Source organism: Anas platyrhynchos, chromosome Z (assembly GCF_047663525.1).
Source record: "Anas platyrhynchos isolate ZD024472 breed Pekin duck chromosome Z, IASCAAS_PekinDuck_T2T, whole genome shotgun sequence".
Lineage (NCBI taxonomy): Eukaryota > Metazoa > Chordata > Aves > Anseriformes > Anatidae > Anas > Anas platyrhynchos.
Genome location: NC_092621.1, coordinates 68,995,519 through 69,010,181, shown reverse-complemented (window position 1 = coordinate 69,010,181; position 14,663 = coordinate 68,995,519). Strand labels below are relative to the sequence as shown.

General features: G+C 36.5%; 1 protein-coding gene across 7 annotated transcripts in view; it reads right to left on the bottom strand.

Annotated features, from left to right (window-relative positions):
* The window catches only part of BDP1 (BDP1 general transcription factor IIIB subunit), a 56,807-nt gene that overhangs the window by 4,578 nt on the left and 37,566 nt on the right, over positions 1-14,663 (bottom strand). For 5 of the 7 annotated variants that reach the window (XM_038169728.2, XM_038169732.2, XM_038169729.2 and 2 more), the window contains exons 29-40: positions 14,177-14,293; positions 13,331-13,367; positions 11,733-11,816; positions 11,014-11,239; positions 9,933-10,087; positions 9,069-9,207; positions 8,369-8,540; positions 6,938-6,998; positions 5,212-5,401; positions 3,608-3,824; positions 2,686-2,728; positions 1,051-1,351 (exon numbers count right to left, since the gene is read on the bottom strand). In XM_038169728.2, the coding sequence (XP_038025656.1) occupies positions 1,051-1,351; positions 2,686-2,728; positions 3,608-3,824; positions 5,212-5,401; positions 6,938-6,998; positions 8,369-8,540; positions 9,069-9,207; positions 9,933-10,087; positions 11,014-11,239; positions 11,733-11,816; positions 13,331-13,367; positions 14,177-14,293 (1,742 nt within the window). Of the gene's footprint in view, positions 1-1,050; positions 1,352-2,685; positions 2,729-3,607; positions 3,825-5,211; positions 5,402-6,937; positions 7,051-8,368; positions 8,541-9,068; positions 9,208-9,932; positions 10,088-11,013; positions 11,240-11,732; positions 11,817-13,330; positions 13,368-14,176; positions 14,294-14,663 lie in introns of those variants that run through there. The other 2 variants (XM_038169733.2, XM_038169734.2) reach the window with 2 other exon arrangements.

Sequence of the window (14,663 nt, the reverse complement as noted above, 5' to 3'; positions counted from 1 at the left end):
GTAAAAAACTACTGAATCTTCAGAAAGAGGTTCCAAGAGAAACAGAGACTTAGGCATGAATAAAGAAAAAGAGCACCCTTCGTCTATTCACTGAAAAAAAAGAAACCTGATTCCCGACAATGGGGCTACAGCAGACTATTTTAGACCACAGAAAGAAGACTCCCTGCTGCTGGGTTTCAGACTCATCACACCTAGTAATCAAACTTACGTAGAAAAACAGGGAAGAAATGACAGTGATGATGGAGGTACAGAGTATCAAAGTTACTTCTTATGTTGCAAAGAGTTTACAGATCAGGGAGTAAACTCTAAGGCAAGGATTCCTAATTTTAATGCATCATTACCCAGCTGCTGTGGATATCCAAGGTACAAATAAACAATTTTGTTACACACAAATGTAACAAAAGAATAAACAACACGATCAGGACAGACCAGTGGAGCACCACAGCTGAGACCAGTGAGCACAAGTGCAACAGACAGCAGGAATTCAAACACTTAAAACAGTGTGGAAGGGTATATTAAAAAAATAAACATAATCCACACACTGACAGACCGATGAGAACAATTTCTTCTCAGCTGTCAGGCTTGAAATTCCTTTGGGGAAATGGTGCATCTTAAGTTAGGCCTAGAAATCCAGTGTATGAGTACTATACCAATAATAAATTTTATTGGCAGAAGGACAAAAATCAAACCAAAGGGATAGGTACATATATCTAAGCATAGACTGAGCTAAGGAAAACGACAATTATCCTAAATCAGTATCAGAGCCAACAGATGTCTCCCTCGCAAGAGACATCTGTAAATGTCTACATAGATACAACATACATCAGTAGTGTCCCTTAGTGTATCTGCTCACTTAATGACTAAAATACATCAAATTTCAAAGGAGACAGTTTGATCCTATTTAATTTGCTGAAGAGGATAGATACTATAATTCTTACCCAGGATGGTCACAAATTGTACTGCCCTTATTAAAAAGTATACCAGAAACTCAATATGGAAACAATGTCTTTTTAACAGAAAAGGCTGGTCAAAATATTATTCCATAAATACCTGAGTAATGGAGTTTTTGAAGATTCTGTTAGACTTCCAGAAGTTTCCAACTGTGCAGGTTCATGCACATCTCCTAGTTTTCCTTGCTCGCTTGTTTCTGCTTTTTTGCTGCAGGTTAAGCTAGACATCATCTCTTTTTCCTGATCAGATTCTGAATTCTCCAACGATGCTTTACCTAAATTCTCCAAAGTTTCATGCTGACTTCTCTCACCCAGTGGTCTGAGTGACAAAGACTCGGGCACCAACACAGAAGTAAGTAACTTTTTCTTTGCTGAAGCTTCTGTTTTTTGAAAAGGATTCCCTGTAAAAGAGTTGAGTTATTCAGTGTTATTCAAAAACTTCATTTAGTTCCTTCAATGATAACCTGTTCGAGCGAGTACAGAAGAGAGCTACGAAAGATGATCAGAGAGCAGGTGGAGCACCTCTCCTATGAAGAAAGGCTGAGAGAGCTGGGGATGTTCAGTCTGGAGAAGTGAAGGCCATGGTGAGACCTCCATGTGGCCTTCCAGTACCTGAAGGGGCTTATAAAAAGGATGGGGAAGAAATCTTTACTCAGGTAGATAATGATAGAACAAGGTGAAATGGTCTCGAACTAAAAGAGATTAGAGAGATTTAGATTAGAAATTCGGAGAAAACTCTTCACTCAGAGGGAGTGAGGCACTGGAAGAGGTTGCCCAGAGAAGCTGTGAATGCCCCATCCCTGGAGGTGTTCAAGGCCAGGCTGAATGGGGCCTTGACCAACCTGATCTAGTGGTGGCATCCCTGCCTATGGCTGGGGGGTTGGAGTTAGATATCTTTAAGGTCTCTTCCAACCCAAGCCATTCTATGATTCTGTGATAATACTACAGCCCAAAAGATGGGGATAATGTTACAATGGCTTGCATCACAAGAGAAGGGCTGATTTTTTGTTGTTTTTGTTACTGTTCTCTTTTTTAAAAACACCATTATGAATTAAGAGTTCACAGTCTACTTGTAAGGTCTGTAAAATCTTACAGATGCTATATGGAAAAGCTGGGAAAAATTTGAGGAAGTGTAGTTTTACTGCCCACACCCTTTACAACAATTGAACTTAGTTTAGCAATCTAGATGTTCAGATTTCCACAATTTCTCTTTCAAGTTTATTTCAGGACAAAGAAGTAGTTCTCCAAATCCTTCATGGGCTCAAAGACTATATCATCAGGAATTCTGCTTTCCTTCTGTTGATTCTTCAGAGACAGATTAAACTGTGAATTTATTTTTTTTAAAGACTAACAAAAAATAAAATTTTAAAAATTTATTTTGGCATAGCATGGTAAGACACCAGTTAATACCTTTAGTTATTAGCACTCAATGAGTGGAAATATTTGCTAAGCAGAAGATAATAGGTGTGGTCCAAAAATCTCCTGTAATTCATGAGTAGACTAACTACGGCAATGCTTTTAGAACCATTCCTTACCATTAATAACCACCACAATTAGTTTATAGCAAAAATATGAAATTGTGGTATTAGGTTATTACAGTGAAAATTTCATTCAACTGTTATGTTAGATAGCTGCTTTCAGCACCATTTAGCACAATGACAGCAAGTATTAAATTTTAATGTATTATGTATTTACATTTGTTATACTTTGTTTTTACAAGTTTAAATTTACCTACCAGAAGCTCTTTTTGGAGAACTTGTGGATTTAGTTGAATAACCCTGTTAAAAAAAAAAAAAAAAAAAAAAAACTTTCACCATTCAAGAGACAATGAAAGTTGACAAAGGCACATCGTGCGTGTACACTTCTAAGAACAGGAGTGATAGAGAATACATCTTCAGTAGAGCATCATTCACCATTTATCTCATTTCCTGAGCAGGCTTTTCAAGGTGTTCTCATGAAAAATGACTCAAGTCAAAAAGGTCAAGACAAGAGGTCAAAGAACAAGGTAAATTTTTATCCAGTCCTTCCTAGAAAAGCTCTCTGAGTCATATGGGAAATTATCACACATTCCCTCACAGGGACGCACTACCAAATCCTAGCCTACTCACAGAAATTGGTGGAAGTCACTCCCACAAGCTTGGTCGTACTCTAAAAGGAAAGGGGAAAGCTGAATACAGGCTGTCCTGTTTTAGTTTGCAGGTTCTTTTAGACTAGTGCCCACTAAGTTAAAAAACATTAGGAATATATCTAATAAGTTCTTTCTGTAATAGATACCACTAGGAATCATAATGTCTGCCAGTCATCCAATACACATCCAAAGTTTACCCTCCTCCATTGTAATTGTCAAAAAGGCTGTGGTGAATGAACTGAACAATGAAACATGTTACTACCCTACCTACCAGGAAGCTTAATAAAAATATTTGAGAGCCAACAGATTCTTCAGAAAAATAATACTAGAATTAACAGTCTAAAAAGTGCTGTTGGGTTCAACATAAAAAGCAATTTATGGATACTGATTTTGCCTTGAAATTGTACAGGTAATAGCATCACTTGCTTAAAAGTGTACTGTTAAACATTAAACATAGCTAAAACACTCTACAGTTGTGTTAAGCGTTTACACTATGCATACAGACACACTAACCAAATTACCTTCTCACCTTACAAGGGCTTTCGAAGTTACCCTCCACTACAGTAGACAGAGTTTTCTTGGCAGGAGGAAAGTCATTCTCTGCAAGCTCAGCTGCTGACCTTTTTTGAGCTGTCCGCACCAAATTTAGAACAGGCTCTGCTAATGCATTCTGTAGTTGTTTGGTTTCCATATTGTTGTTCAAAGATGCATCAAATTCATTAGCTGCAGTTGTCAAGGATCCAGTGCTGTTTAGATAAAAAATCATTATTGTGACTGTAAAAAAAAGCCAAAATTTACCTTGTATAATACTTCGGTATGGAAATTACCCATGGATCATTGCTGATATTCTTTGTTACTTAAAGCCAGTATTGGTTTCACATGTACTGTTTACCATCAAGAGCTATTTTGCTGCACTACCTTAAGGCAAGTTAGAGAACTGAAATTTGCTAGTTACAGTCATATCTAATTACTTTAGAAGATGTTCTGTTTGAATTCAATTTGATATTTCCATAAAATGCAAAAATATGTCAACTGATTAACTGCCCTAAATAATCCCATAATGCAATACTATTTGCACGTGCTGCTGAATCTAATTCCCACCCTCTCCCTGCTCCCCCTGGTATGATCTCAAAAGAGAGTAAGAAATCTCAGGAAGCAGCAGAGACTAGGAAATAAAGTAAAGCAGTAAGAGAACAGTGAGACAGATGTACCCTAACTCTGCCTGTCAGTAGTTCTCTCTATCTTCAGTAGTTCCACACCAATTCACTCTTAGTTATTGAATGGATAGATCTTTAAATAGAATAACATTTTCCTTAAAGTTCTCCATACTGGTGGAGAACTGCATCACACCTGTAGTTTTGACCTGGGAACTTACATTAATACAGTAGTACATTTTACAACATAACAACACTTCCTATTCTTCAGAATCTTTTTGCCTTTGACATTTTTCTTTGATTTAATTAAGCCATAACGTTAAAAGAATTCAGTTATGTCACATTGAAGAACACTCCTGCTGTAAGATACAGACAAACCCTTTGTCTCAAAATACTGCCAACTAGCTAATATTCTACTAAATGAATTCATTTATTTGACTTTAGGTTCTTCTGCCTTTAAAATCATGGCACAAACTCAAGAGAACAATATCTCAATTTGTCTGCCATTTATCATATTCTCCAAAGGGCCATCTAGACTAGAAATTTGGAAGAGGAATTGATAAAAGAAGTTTAAAGTTTTTGTTTTGTTTTGTTTTAGAAAATTGTTAAAGTACTGTAAAAATGCAAACATGCTTAGATTTATCATTTTCAATTACTTTTCTTTCCAAGTATCCATGATAGAATAAATTTCAGCTGAATAAATAACTTTTATTGTTAAAAATTGACACTAAAGAATAAATCAGAATTAAAGTTAACATAGACACCAAAAACCCAACTAACTAAAACAGTAACTTTAAACCTCTGATGAGAGCTTTCTCCACTCTGATTTAAGTACTTTTAAGACTCTGCCCAGCCTACTAAAATGATTTCTTCTTGCATTTATTTCTTCTGAGATGTTTCACTGTGTAATGCACATTCAAAGGATAATCAAGATTCACAAAAAGTGTTCCACTAAGATGCTCAAAAGTTAAGTGTTTACCTCTCCACTTCAGTCACACTTGTTTCACTTGCATTTTCTGAGCCGATAATTATTGGCGCTGGTAGTAATGGTTCAGAAGTTTGTTCCAGCAAAGCAGATGCATCAAATTCTTTTGAGTCAGCTGGGATTTCTACCAATGTTAAAATGAATGTCTGTTCTTCATCTGGACATTGACAATCATCACTCACTACTATAATTTCCAGTGGAAAAAAAAAATAAAGAAATCTATTATTCAAGTTTCAAACCATATTCTTCTCTTCTTCATGCCCTCCCCTCCACACCCCCCCCCCTTGACTGATTAGCTTTTAGGTGCTTGTTTCTCCAAGGAAAAAGACAATGGGAATATCCTTCACACAATATGCTTGCCTTCTTCTGAAACAAGATACTCATCATCACTCCCTGGAGCTCATTCATTCCAGTGAAATTCTTAATATTCTTAATACTATTCATAATGAAGAATATTAAGCATAGCTATTGGAGATGGAGCTTTTAAAATGAATGTTCTAGTATTAATAAACAACTTGCTGTTCATTTAAACTTGTGTAATGGACAAATGGCTCTCTGTCTCTAAATGCTACTGTCAGGTAAGAGTTATTTTTTGAAGTGGCAGGAGTAGGTTGGATTTTTTCAATAAACTCGAGATTTTTCCTTTCCCCACTGACTGAAGAGGGCCTGAGAATTATTGTCAGAAACTGAACAAATGACAAATATAAATAATTTAGCCAAAAAGTTGGAAGTAACAGACAACTGCCAACTGCCATTAGAATGAATTTAAGGAGATAGCATTTTTAAAGGTTTTTCAAAAATGGAAATCAACAGTGCTACTCTGTTACTGAACACAACTCTTATTTTTGATTATTTAAAGCTGTTATTCTGATCTTTATTAACTTTGGTTCTTTTTCTAATTAAAGATGATTTACAAGGCTCTGTTCCAAGACCCTTGTAAGCATAATGACAGACACCTAAAAAGAAATATTAACCCTAGAGTTTTTGCACATGCTCAGGAGTTTGGCAGGAAGACTGCAATCTGCATGTGAAGAAATTATTCTGGGCTTCTGACACTAATTTTCTCATACCTTAGCCATCTATTGGTTCTAAACCAGCTCCACTTCAATTTGTTTTAACAACATGCAACCATTACCTTGGTACTTTTCACCACTTTTAATCATTTAGCAGCTGATTGCCAGGTAAAGAGGGAATTCTGTTTTCTTCCATTTTCTTCCCCTCTCCTTTTTCACTTGCTTGGACTTGCACAGTCCAGTCTACCCACCCACACAACTGTGACACAGGCATCCACTTGACAATTCCATGAGCTAACTACAGTTCACTAAACCGGTGGAAAACTACACAAGTTCTCTCCCTCCACCACCTTCACATTTGGCAGGTGAGTCAATCAGAGGCTCATAACATGCTTTAATAAGTGCTAAACCCAGCAGTGGTAAGCAGTAGGATCTCCTTGCAGGGAGGAAAGAGCAAGAAATTCCCCTTCCATTGTTATTTAAACTTAGGGTGCCATTCCAAAAGTTCCTAAGTCTAGTTTGTGTTCATGAAACATAATGATAGGGTGGGGAATGGCACTATGCCGTGCGTTCTTATTTTTGCTTATGAAGTAGATTGTTTAACTATGTCAATAAAAAAACATTTTCATTTTGTTGATTCATCTTTGTATAACTGCAACATACACAAGTGTGGAATTTTGCTGACTTAAAATATGAGCACATGCTACCTGAAGTCTCTTCTGTGCTGCTTACACATGGCTGTTGACAATCCTGAGCACACGTTTCATTCTAGAAATAAAATATTTGAAATAAAACAGGTTGGTAAGTCTGAGAAATAACTCTAGAAAAGAAGAAACAAACAAAACATGTCAAATGAAGAGCCAGAAAAACTAATGATATCATCATAATTACATTTTGTCAGGTTTTTGTTTCTAGCTAATCTAGGGTGAAGGATACTAACCTGTCAAGGACAAGAAACATTTGGGCAATATATAATATATATGCAGCTCACTGTATTGATAGTTTGTTGAAATAAATTTATACTTCCTACAGCACAAATGTCACTGATGACTTACACAACAAATTGCTCAGTGGCACTAAGAACATGAATTCCCCCAACCACTATAAAAACACTGCGTGCCAGACATTCACTAAGCTCTGCAACATACCTACACTTTGTCTTTTACAGCATGCACCTTTGCTAAGAACAGGAATACTCTACTACAAGCTGCCTCCTCTCACACTCTCTGCCAGTCCAATATAAGCTAAGTCTTTGTACCCTGGTCTAACCTTAGATGGGTCTTGATACATCTACAGGTTGCACTGTGGAAACAAGCTACTACCCATCAGCTATTCCACTTTAAGTACATGAACACGGGTATCGAGCAACACTAGAAACCTTGAGTGAACTGAAAATGAATCTCTCTCATGAAGAAATATGATACTTCTCTAGCACAAATATGCTAGAATTGGGATACACAAACCACTGCAAAGCAATGGATGTGGAATACATACATTACTATGGTCAAATAGAAAATGTAAAAGTTGTTTTAAAATAAATGGAAAAGAGTAGAACGAAGGATGAGGGTCAACTTAAACAAAGCTTGTTTTAAGCAAAGCAAATGAAGGGGACAATGAAAATGTAGTGAGTCCAGCAGAACATAGTTTTAATTTAAAAAAAAAAGTAACAGCAAGAGGCCAGCAAATGAAGGGGACAATGAAAATGTAGTGAGTCCAGCAGAACATAGTTTTAATTTAAAAAAAAAAGTAACAGCAAGAGGCCAGCAAATGAAGGGGACAATGAAAATGTAGTGAGTCCAGCAGAACATAGTTTTAATTTAAAAAAAAAAGTAACAGCAAGAGGCCAGACTGAATGAATACAGGAGTCTTAGGTAACTTCTTCCATCAAAACTCATTTTCAAAAATCCTCAAAATTTTTCTAAAATTTATCACTTATTGCTGAAACCCTAAAAACTGAGGCTTGCAAAGATGGGGTTTGCCTGAATGATTGATTATCCCCGTGAAAAAAAATAAAGAGGGGTTTCATTCACCAGCTGACCTACCAGGTCTGTAAAATGGGTGAAGACATTTGCACTGGAAACCTCTTCTTCTAGAGTTTGAGAAAAGGTGCACTTCCAGACTGTAATTAAATTATTTACCTGAGCAAAGTTGATTGTACAGATGCTGTGCTCAGCAGGACAAGGATTTTGCATGGTAAGTCCATCCACAGAACTTTGATTCAGATAATCCTCTAGTCCAAGGTGAGATTTCTTATATATTGGTGATAAATTCCCTGAAGTCCTACAATCATCTGTCATCTCCTTCTCTGTTCTATAAGATACATACCTAGTTAGTTTGAAACCAAGGCTGAATTCTGCATAATTATGCATTTAATGCGAAGCTTACATACAGAGAAACAGAGCACCTGTTTGAAAATTACATACTTCTACTACGGGAAATGCATAATCTTTACATAAGTCTACATAAAGTACTTCAGCAAAAAGCCCAACACCACTAATTGAAACTTTACTACTAAAGGCATGAGCAAGCATGTAGTCTTACAAGCTTATTAACATTTCCAAATTGATCAGCTACTTAACATTTCCTTTCAGACACAGTTTTCTGGGAGAGAATTAATTAGCAAAGTAATTACCAAATACTGAAACAGCAAACACAAATTAATGTTTTACCTCCAGAAGTTGCAAGACAATATAGAACAGCCTTAGAAGTAAAATGTCAAACTAAGCTTCTGTGCATTATCTGTAAGCATATAATGTCCATCACAGATGTATTACAAAACTGCTTATTTTATAAGACTCTAGAAATGAAATCAAATACTAACTGATGATTTCTTCCTACCTCTCTGTTTTGTTCACTTGTTTGACAAGTTCCATACTAGTTGCAAAATTATCAAGAATTGAAGAATCACTTGCAGTTGGTCTGAGCAGTTCTAGTTCCACCCCTTGCATTTCTGCAGTACTTCTCAGCTCTGTAGACTCTAAGTTATATAAATATTATTTTATAAATATTTATACATGCACTTGTATATATGCATATTTACACTTATTCATGTGTATATATATACATACACAGAAAAATTGTGTAGTTTCTTGTACATTATTTTTACATATAAGCTTTTGTCTATTAAAAATACTGACGTGTGCATATAATTGCACTATAAAATCTATTCTTTTAGTGTGTACATAAAGTGTATACACACACAAGTTATGCAAAAACCATAGTAAAAATTTTGCTGGTCTGTATACACAGTTTAAAATTAATGTAAATGATATATATACACATGTATCAACTTGCCTTAGTATTTTGTGGGTTTTTTTTTGCCAGTGGTATGAATATAATTAAAAATTTGAACACCCTACAGACCACCGTTTTTCTGTAATTGCTTGAAGAATATAGAAACTATTCTGTATATCTCCCCTTCTGCCTTTAGTGGAAGGGAAAGACAGTAACAACAGAAAAAAAAAGTACAATGTACTGTACAGTATTTCTGTCATTGCCAGATCAGTAATTGCTACTGAGATTTCATTTTATTTGGTGTTGTATAAAACCATACCATAAACAGATAGTCTGTTGTTAAAACAGTGATCCACAATCTGTGAATGTGAGCAGAAGTGAAAAATACCTTCAGCCTAGTTTTGTTTTACAGACATGAATCCATTAGAAGAAACTATTTCAAAACCCTAGGATAAGAAATGGGCTTACCACTTTGAATTTGGTCCAGCTGTTCCACAACTACATTTGTATTAAGTGGCTCCTGAAGTATGTTTTCATTAGACCTCAATACTCCAAGGTTTGACTGAGGCTTTAGGAGTCTGTCTCTTCTCAGTCTCTGATTTACCATCGACAGAGGGCTATTACTACAATTAAAAAGAAATGCCATCAACATTGCTAGCTGTCAAAAATCAAGAACTATGTGATAAAATCAGTGTTTTCAGCAAAGATCATTGCACAGAGAAGAGATAGGAGAGGTGTAGTAGATGAGAAAATGAACAGATGAAATACAGACTATAACTGTCAGTGAAGGCACAAAGGCTATTTGGCAGAACAACGAAAAAATAAAGATCAGCTACACTGGGAATTGGAGCACACAAGTTTACTACAAACTTGTATGTTCTCTATCTACAGAAATTGATGAAATATGGAAAAAATGTGAGAACATCAGATATGTAACACTGATCGTATGAAATTAAGTTCTGGCTAATAATATAGTAAAAGAACCACCTAATTTGAAATCAAAATCTCTGATTATATTTTTTTTAGAATTATATAATCTGATAGTGTGTTCAAGCAGTCAACAAGTTACAGTCCTCCAAATAAAGAAACATGTTCACTACCAGATTTTTCTGAAAAGCTGTTCCATCAAGCTATTTCAATGTTTGCAAATATTTTAACAAAACTAGAAGACATGATGATATAAGATCAAATAGTTCTTTGACATTCATTTGCTCTAAATGTAGAATACAGACCAGCACTGACACGTAAGCAATTTGCCTTGGGCTGATTAGCCAAAAAGTACTTTGGGAAAATGGGCTTGGTAACTAGCAGCAATCCATACCAATGAAGTTCTCACATTCTTCCCTCCTCAACATAAGCATAATTTCAGAAGCTAAAAACAAGTTCTACAGTCTCCAAATCACATATCAACATCTCAAAAATCATAAGAGAAATGCAAGAGGGATTTCCCATATTGCATCACAAACATAAGCAGTGCTATAGGATCTCTTCCTAAAGTAATTTAATCAAAAAATAAAAATAAAAATATTAATTAAGGTACTAATTGAACCTGGTAGCATTTTTCTCACAATACTCTTCAACACCTGTTCCTGCATCAGTGCTTTGATCCTCTACATTAATGTTGCTTCCATCGTCACAAAGGACCAAATTCTTGGTGTAAGAGGCTGAAGAAACTAAGTACTGATCAGGAGTCCTATTTTGCTCAGCATAATCGTGGGTCACAAGGTTACTGGACAAGTTCAATTCATCTTGAGTTGGTAACATCTGTGTCCATTCTGGTTAGAACAATAAACAAAACAGAAGAGCATAACTTAAAAGACAGAAATTAATATTCAACCAATGAAAGCTGACAATAAATTCTGTATAAAAGTCTACCAAAAACTAGACTGAAAACGTAATTTCAGGTTACAGCTACTTGGGAAGCTACGTTCCAATTTAAAGGCCTGGAAAGATCTCTGATACCTATGCTCATTTAAGCTTGGATCCTCTCTTTTGTTCAATTTATGTGACCAACATAGATTAATTCAAGCATGTGCTTCTTTAAACAGCTCTCGAAACATCTTTCTAGCACAGTGATGCAGTTTGTAGTATCCAGTAAGGTGCCTTGCTTTTTCCAGCCAAGCTGCATTGCTTAGTCTCACTACATGTGTTACAATTCAACAGAACAAAATGCATAAAAGACTCCTGAACTCTTGCTATGCAGCAGCATGGGGAAGAAGCATGGACCCAGAAAGCACAAGGAAGGCTTTGTCTCAAATCAGATCATACCTTCAGTGCTTGTTTTTAACTGGAACATTGGATCACCCATTGCAAGTAAAGTCATGGCAGCTTCAGTGCTTCCATCATTAATTCCTGCAAAGTTGTTCACACACAGGTTAAAAGTCACAAGTATATTTATATTATACTTACCTGTATTCAAAAAAAACATTTGACACTATTATCAATACATTGCAGAATGCATTTTTAAATTGTTGCCATTCACGGATCAAGATACTCACTGACAGATGGCAATTCCCACTAAATTCAATATTCCCTGAAGGATATTCCCTGAAGGAATTATAGCCCATGGAGGACATGGTAGAACAGGCTTATCCTGGATCCTGTATTAGTAGCTGTTCCTGAAGGACTGTAACCAATGGGAAGGGCCCCATACCAGAGGAAATGTGTGAGGAGGAAGGTGTAGCAGGGGCAAAGTGTTAAGAACTGACCACAACCCCTGTCACCTCCTCCCAAGTAGGGTAGGGAGTGGCAAGTCAGGAGTGAAGGACTGATGCTGAGCCTGGGGAAGGGTAGGATGGCAGGGTGTGGCAGGATGATGTGTTTTAGTCTTTTTCTCTACTTCTAACCACCCACCTCCACTTTTGACGGTAATAAAATAAATTATTTTTTCCTAAGTTGAGTCTGTTCTGGTAAGTGATCTCCCTGTCTATATCTCAACCCATACGCTTTTCCATTTTCTCCCACTGTTCTGTTGAGGAAGAGGATTGACAAAGTGGCTTGGTGTGCATTTCACAGCCAACCCTGGTCAACCCACCCACCACAAATGGAAAATAAAGAGGAACCAGTTTAATTGCATAAATCCTGTAATATAAGCTGTAAAAATATAACCTGTAATATAGCCTGTAAAATAACCTGTAGCATTAATCCATATCTCAGTTTAAATCTCTGTTTCCTAATCTCTACCCAGAATACATCCCTTCAGCTATAACTAACTGGTCGTATAAAACAAACCATTTCCATCCTCCAAAACAATTGTACTGAAGTAAATCAAAGGAGCATAGCAGACTTTCCCTTATTCAACTATGATGGTAACCATTAAATTTTAATTTCTCTTCAGAAAGACTGACAATGTATTTAAATTTCAAAGTGAAAGCTATTCTAAAAAACAATAGATCTGTAAGAGCAACATATCTCACATGGAAAGAGTATTTTCTTCTGGTAGGCTGTGGTTACTCTTTCACTATACTAGCTTAACAGTCTAGAATATTAAAGTCAGAGACCATAATGATGGCAAAGCTATGAATCTACCTTATTTTTTATCACTTGGTCACACACCAGGTTAAGTTGTAAGTACGCATTTCTAAAGTTTCCTCTTCTCCCACGTACAGCTAACTGCAGCGTGGAAAGCATACATGAGACACAAAAAATGCACATTCTGACCCTGAGGAACAGAAGTTCGCAGTGCTTGGTTCATCTACTTGATAAAGAACAGTAAGAAAGCAAATTGTTTAAGTCTCCTCCAAAATATCCAAGCATGCAGCATTTCATGAGCATTTTTCCTACAATAAATGAACTTCCTGCAATAATAACTGCTTATTAGTAGCAAGTTAATGGGGAAGACATGAACAAATTCATTTCATATCTACCTTTGTCCACTTCTGGATTTTCATTTATGGTTGCTTCCTTAAATAAAAAAGAAAAAACACATCAAAGATATAAATAAAGATATAAAGATAATAGATATAAAAGAGAAGAGATATAAAATGAGTCTGCAATTTTAATCTAATATAATCGTTAATTCTCTGCCCAAAGGTTACCCTGGCTTTAAAATTGTATTTTAAATACTGATAATATTTTACAGTTTTCCATTATCAGCAGGTCAAGGGAGGTGATTGTCCCCCGCTACTCTGCCCTTGTGAGGCCCCACTTAGAGTACAGCATCTAGGTCTGGGGCCCCCAGCACAAGAAGGATGTGGACCTGTTAAAGCGGGTCCAGAGTAGGACCACAAAGATGACCCAGGGGCTGGAGCTCCTCTCCGATGATGGAAGATTGAGAGAGTTGAGGCTGTTCAGCCTACAGAAGAGAAGGCTCCAGGGTGACCTCATTCCAACTTTTCAGTATGTGAAGGGAACTTAAAAAGATGGAGGCAGATAATGAGAGGACAAGGGGGAATGTTTTTAAATTAAAAGAAGGGAGATTTAGATTAGAGTCTAGGAGGAAATTCTTCACACAGAGGGTGGTGAGGCACTGGAACAGGTTGCCCAGGGAGGCTGTAGATGCCCCGTCCCTGAAGGTGTTCAAGACTAGGTTGGATGAGGCCCTGGGGAACCTGATCCAGTGGGTGGCACCCCTGCCTACGGCCAGCAGGTTGGAAATAGATTATCTTTGAGGTCCCTTCCAACCTGAGCCATTCTATGATTCTATGACATGATTCTATGATGGTAGCCACATAGCTTTGCATCTACAATGAAATCAAACGAGACGTTCTTACAGTTGGTGAGGTGTTTGCTTTTTCCTCCCTCTGGATCACTGGCTGGACAGTTATCTGAGAGAGAGTTTCTACATCTGTAGCCACCTGCACATCTGGGATATTCACAGATATATCCAGCTGTAAAAATAATTTGATAAACATTTCAGTTCATCAGCCCCAAAAGAAAATCTATCAAATGCCTTTGTTCTTTTATATAATGTATAGACTTAGCTGATATTGAACACCTAGTGAGATACCTCTCAAAAATCAAATGGGTTTTATTGGTTTTCTTACTTCTTCAGGTTTTAAGTGTTCAGGGAAAAAAAATCAGTTCTACCTTTTTTCTATGTAATATTTTCTAATGTAAGATTAGGGAATATAACTGTACACACATACATGTCATTTTACCTGTATTTTTTTTCTCTTCTCTAGCACTATACTTATACTGAGAACCTCACACATTTCACAGTTTCAGAAACAAGAACTTGAAATTTGGCCAAGAGGTTAC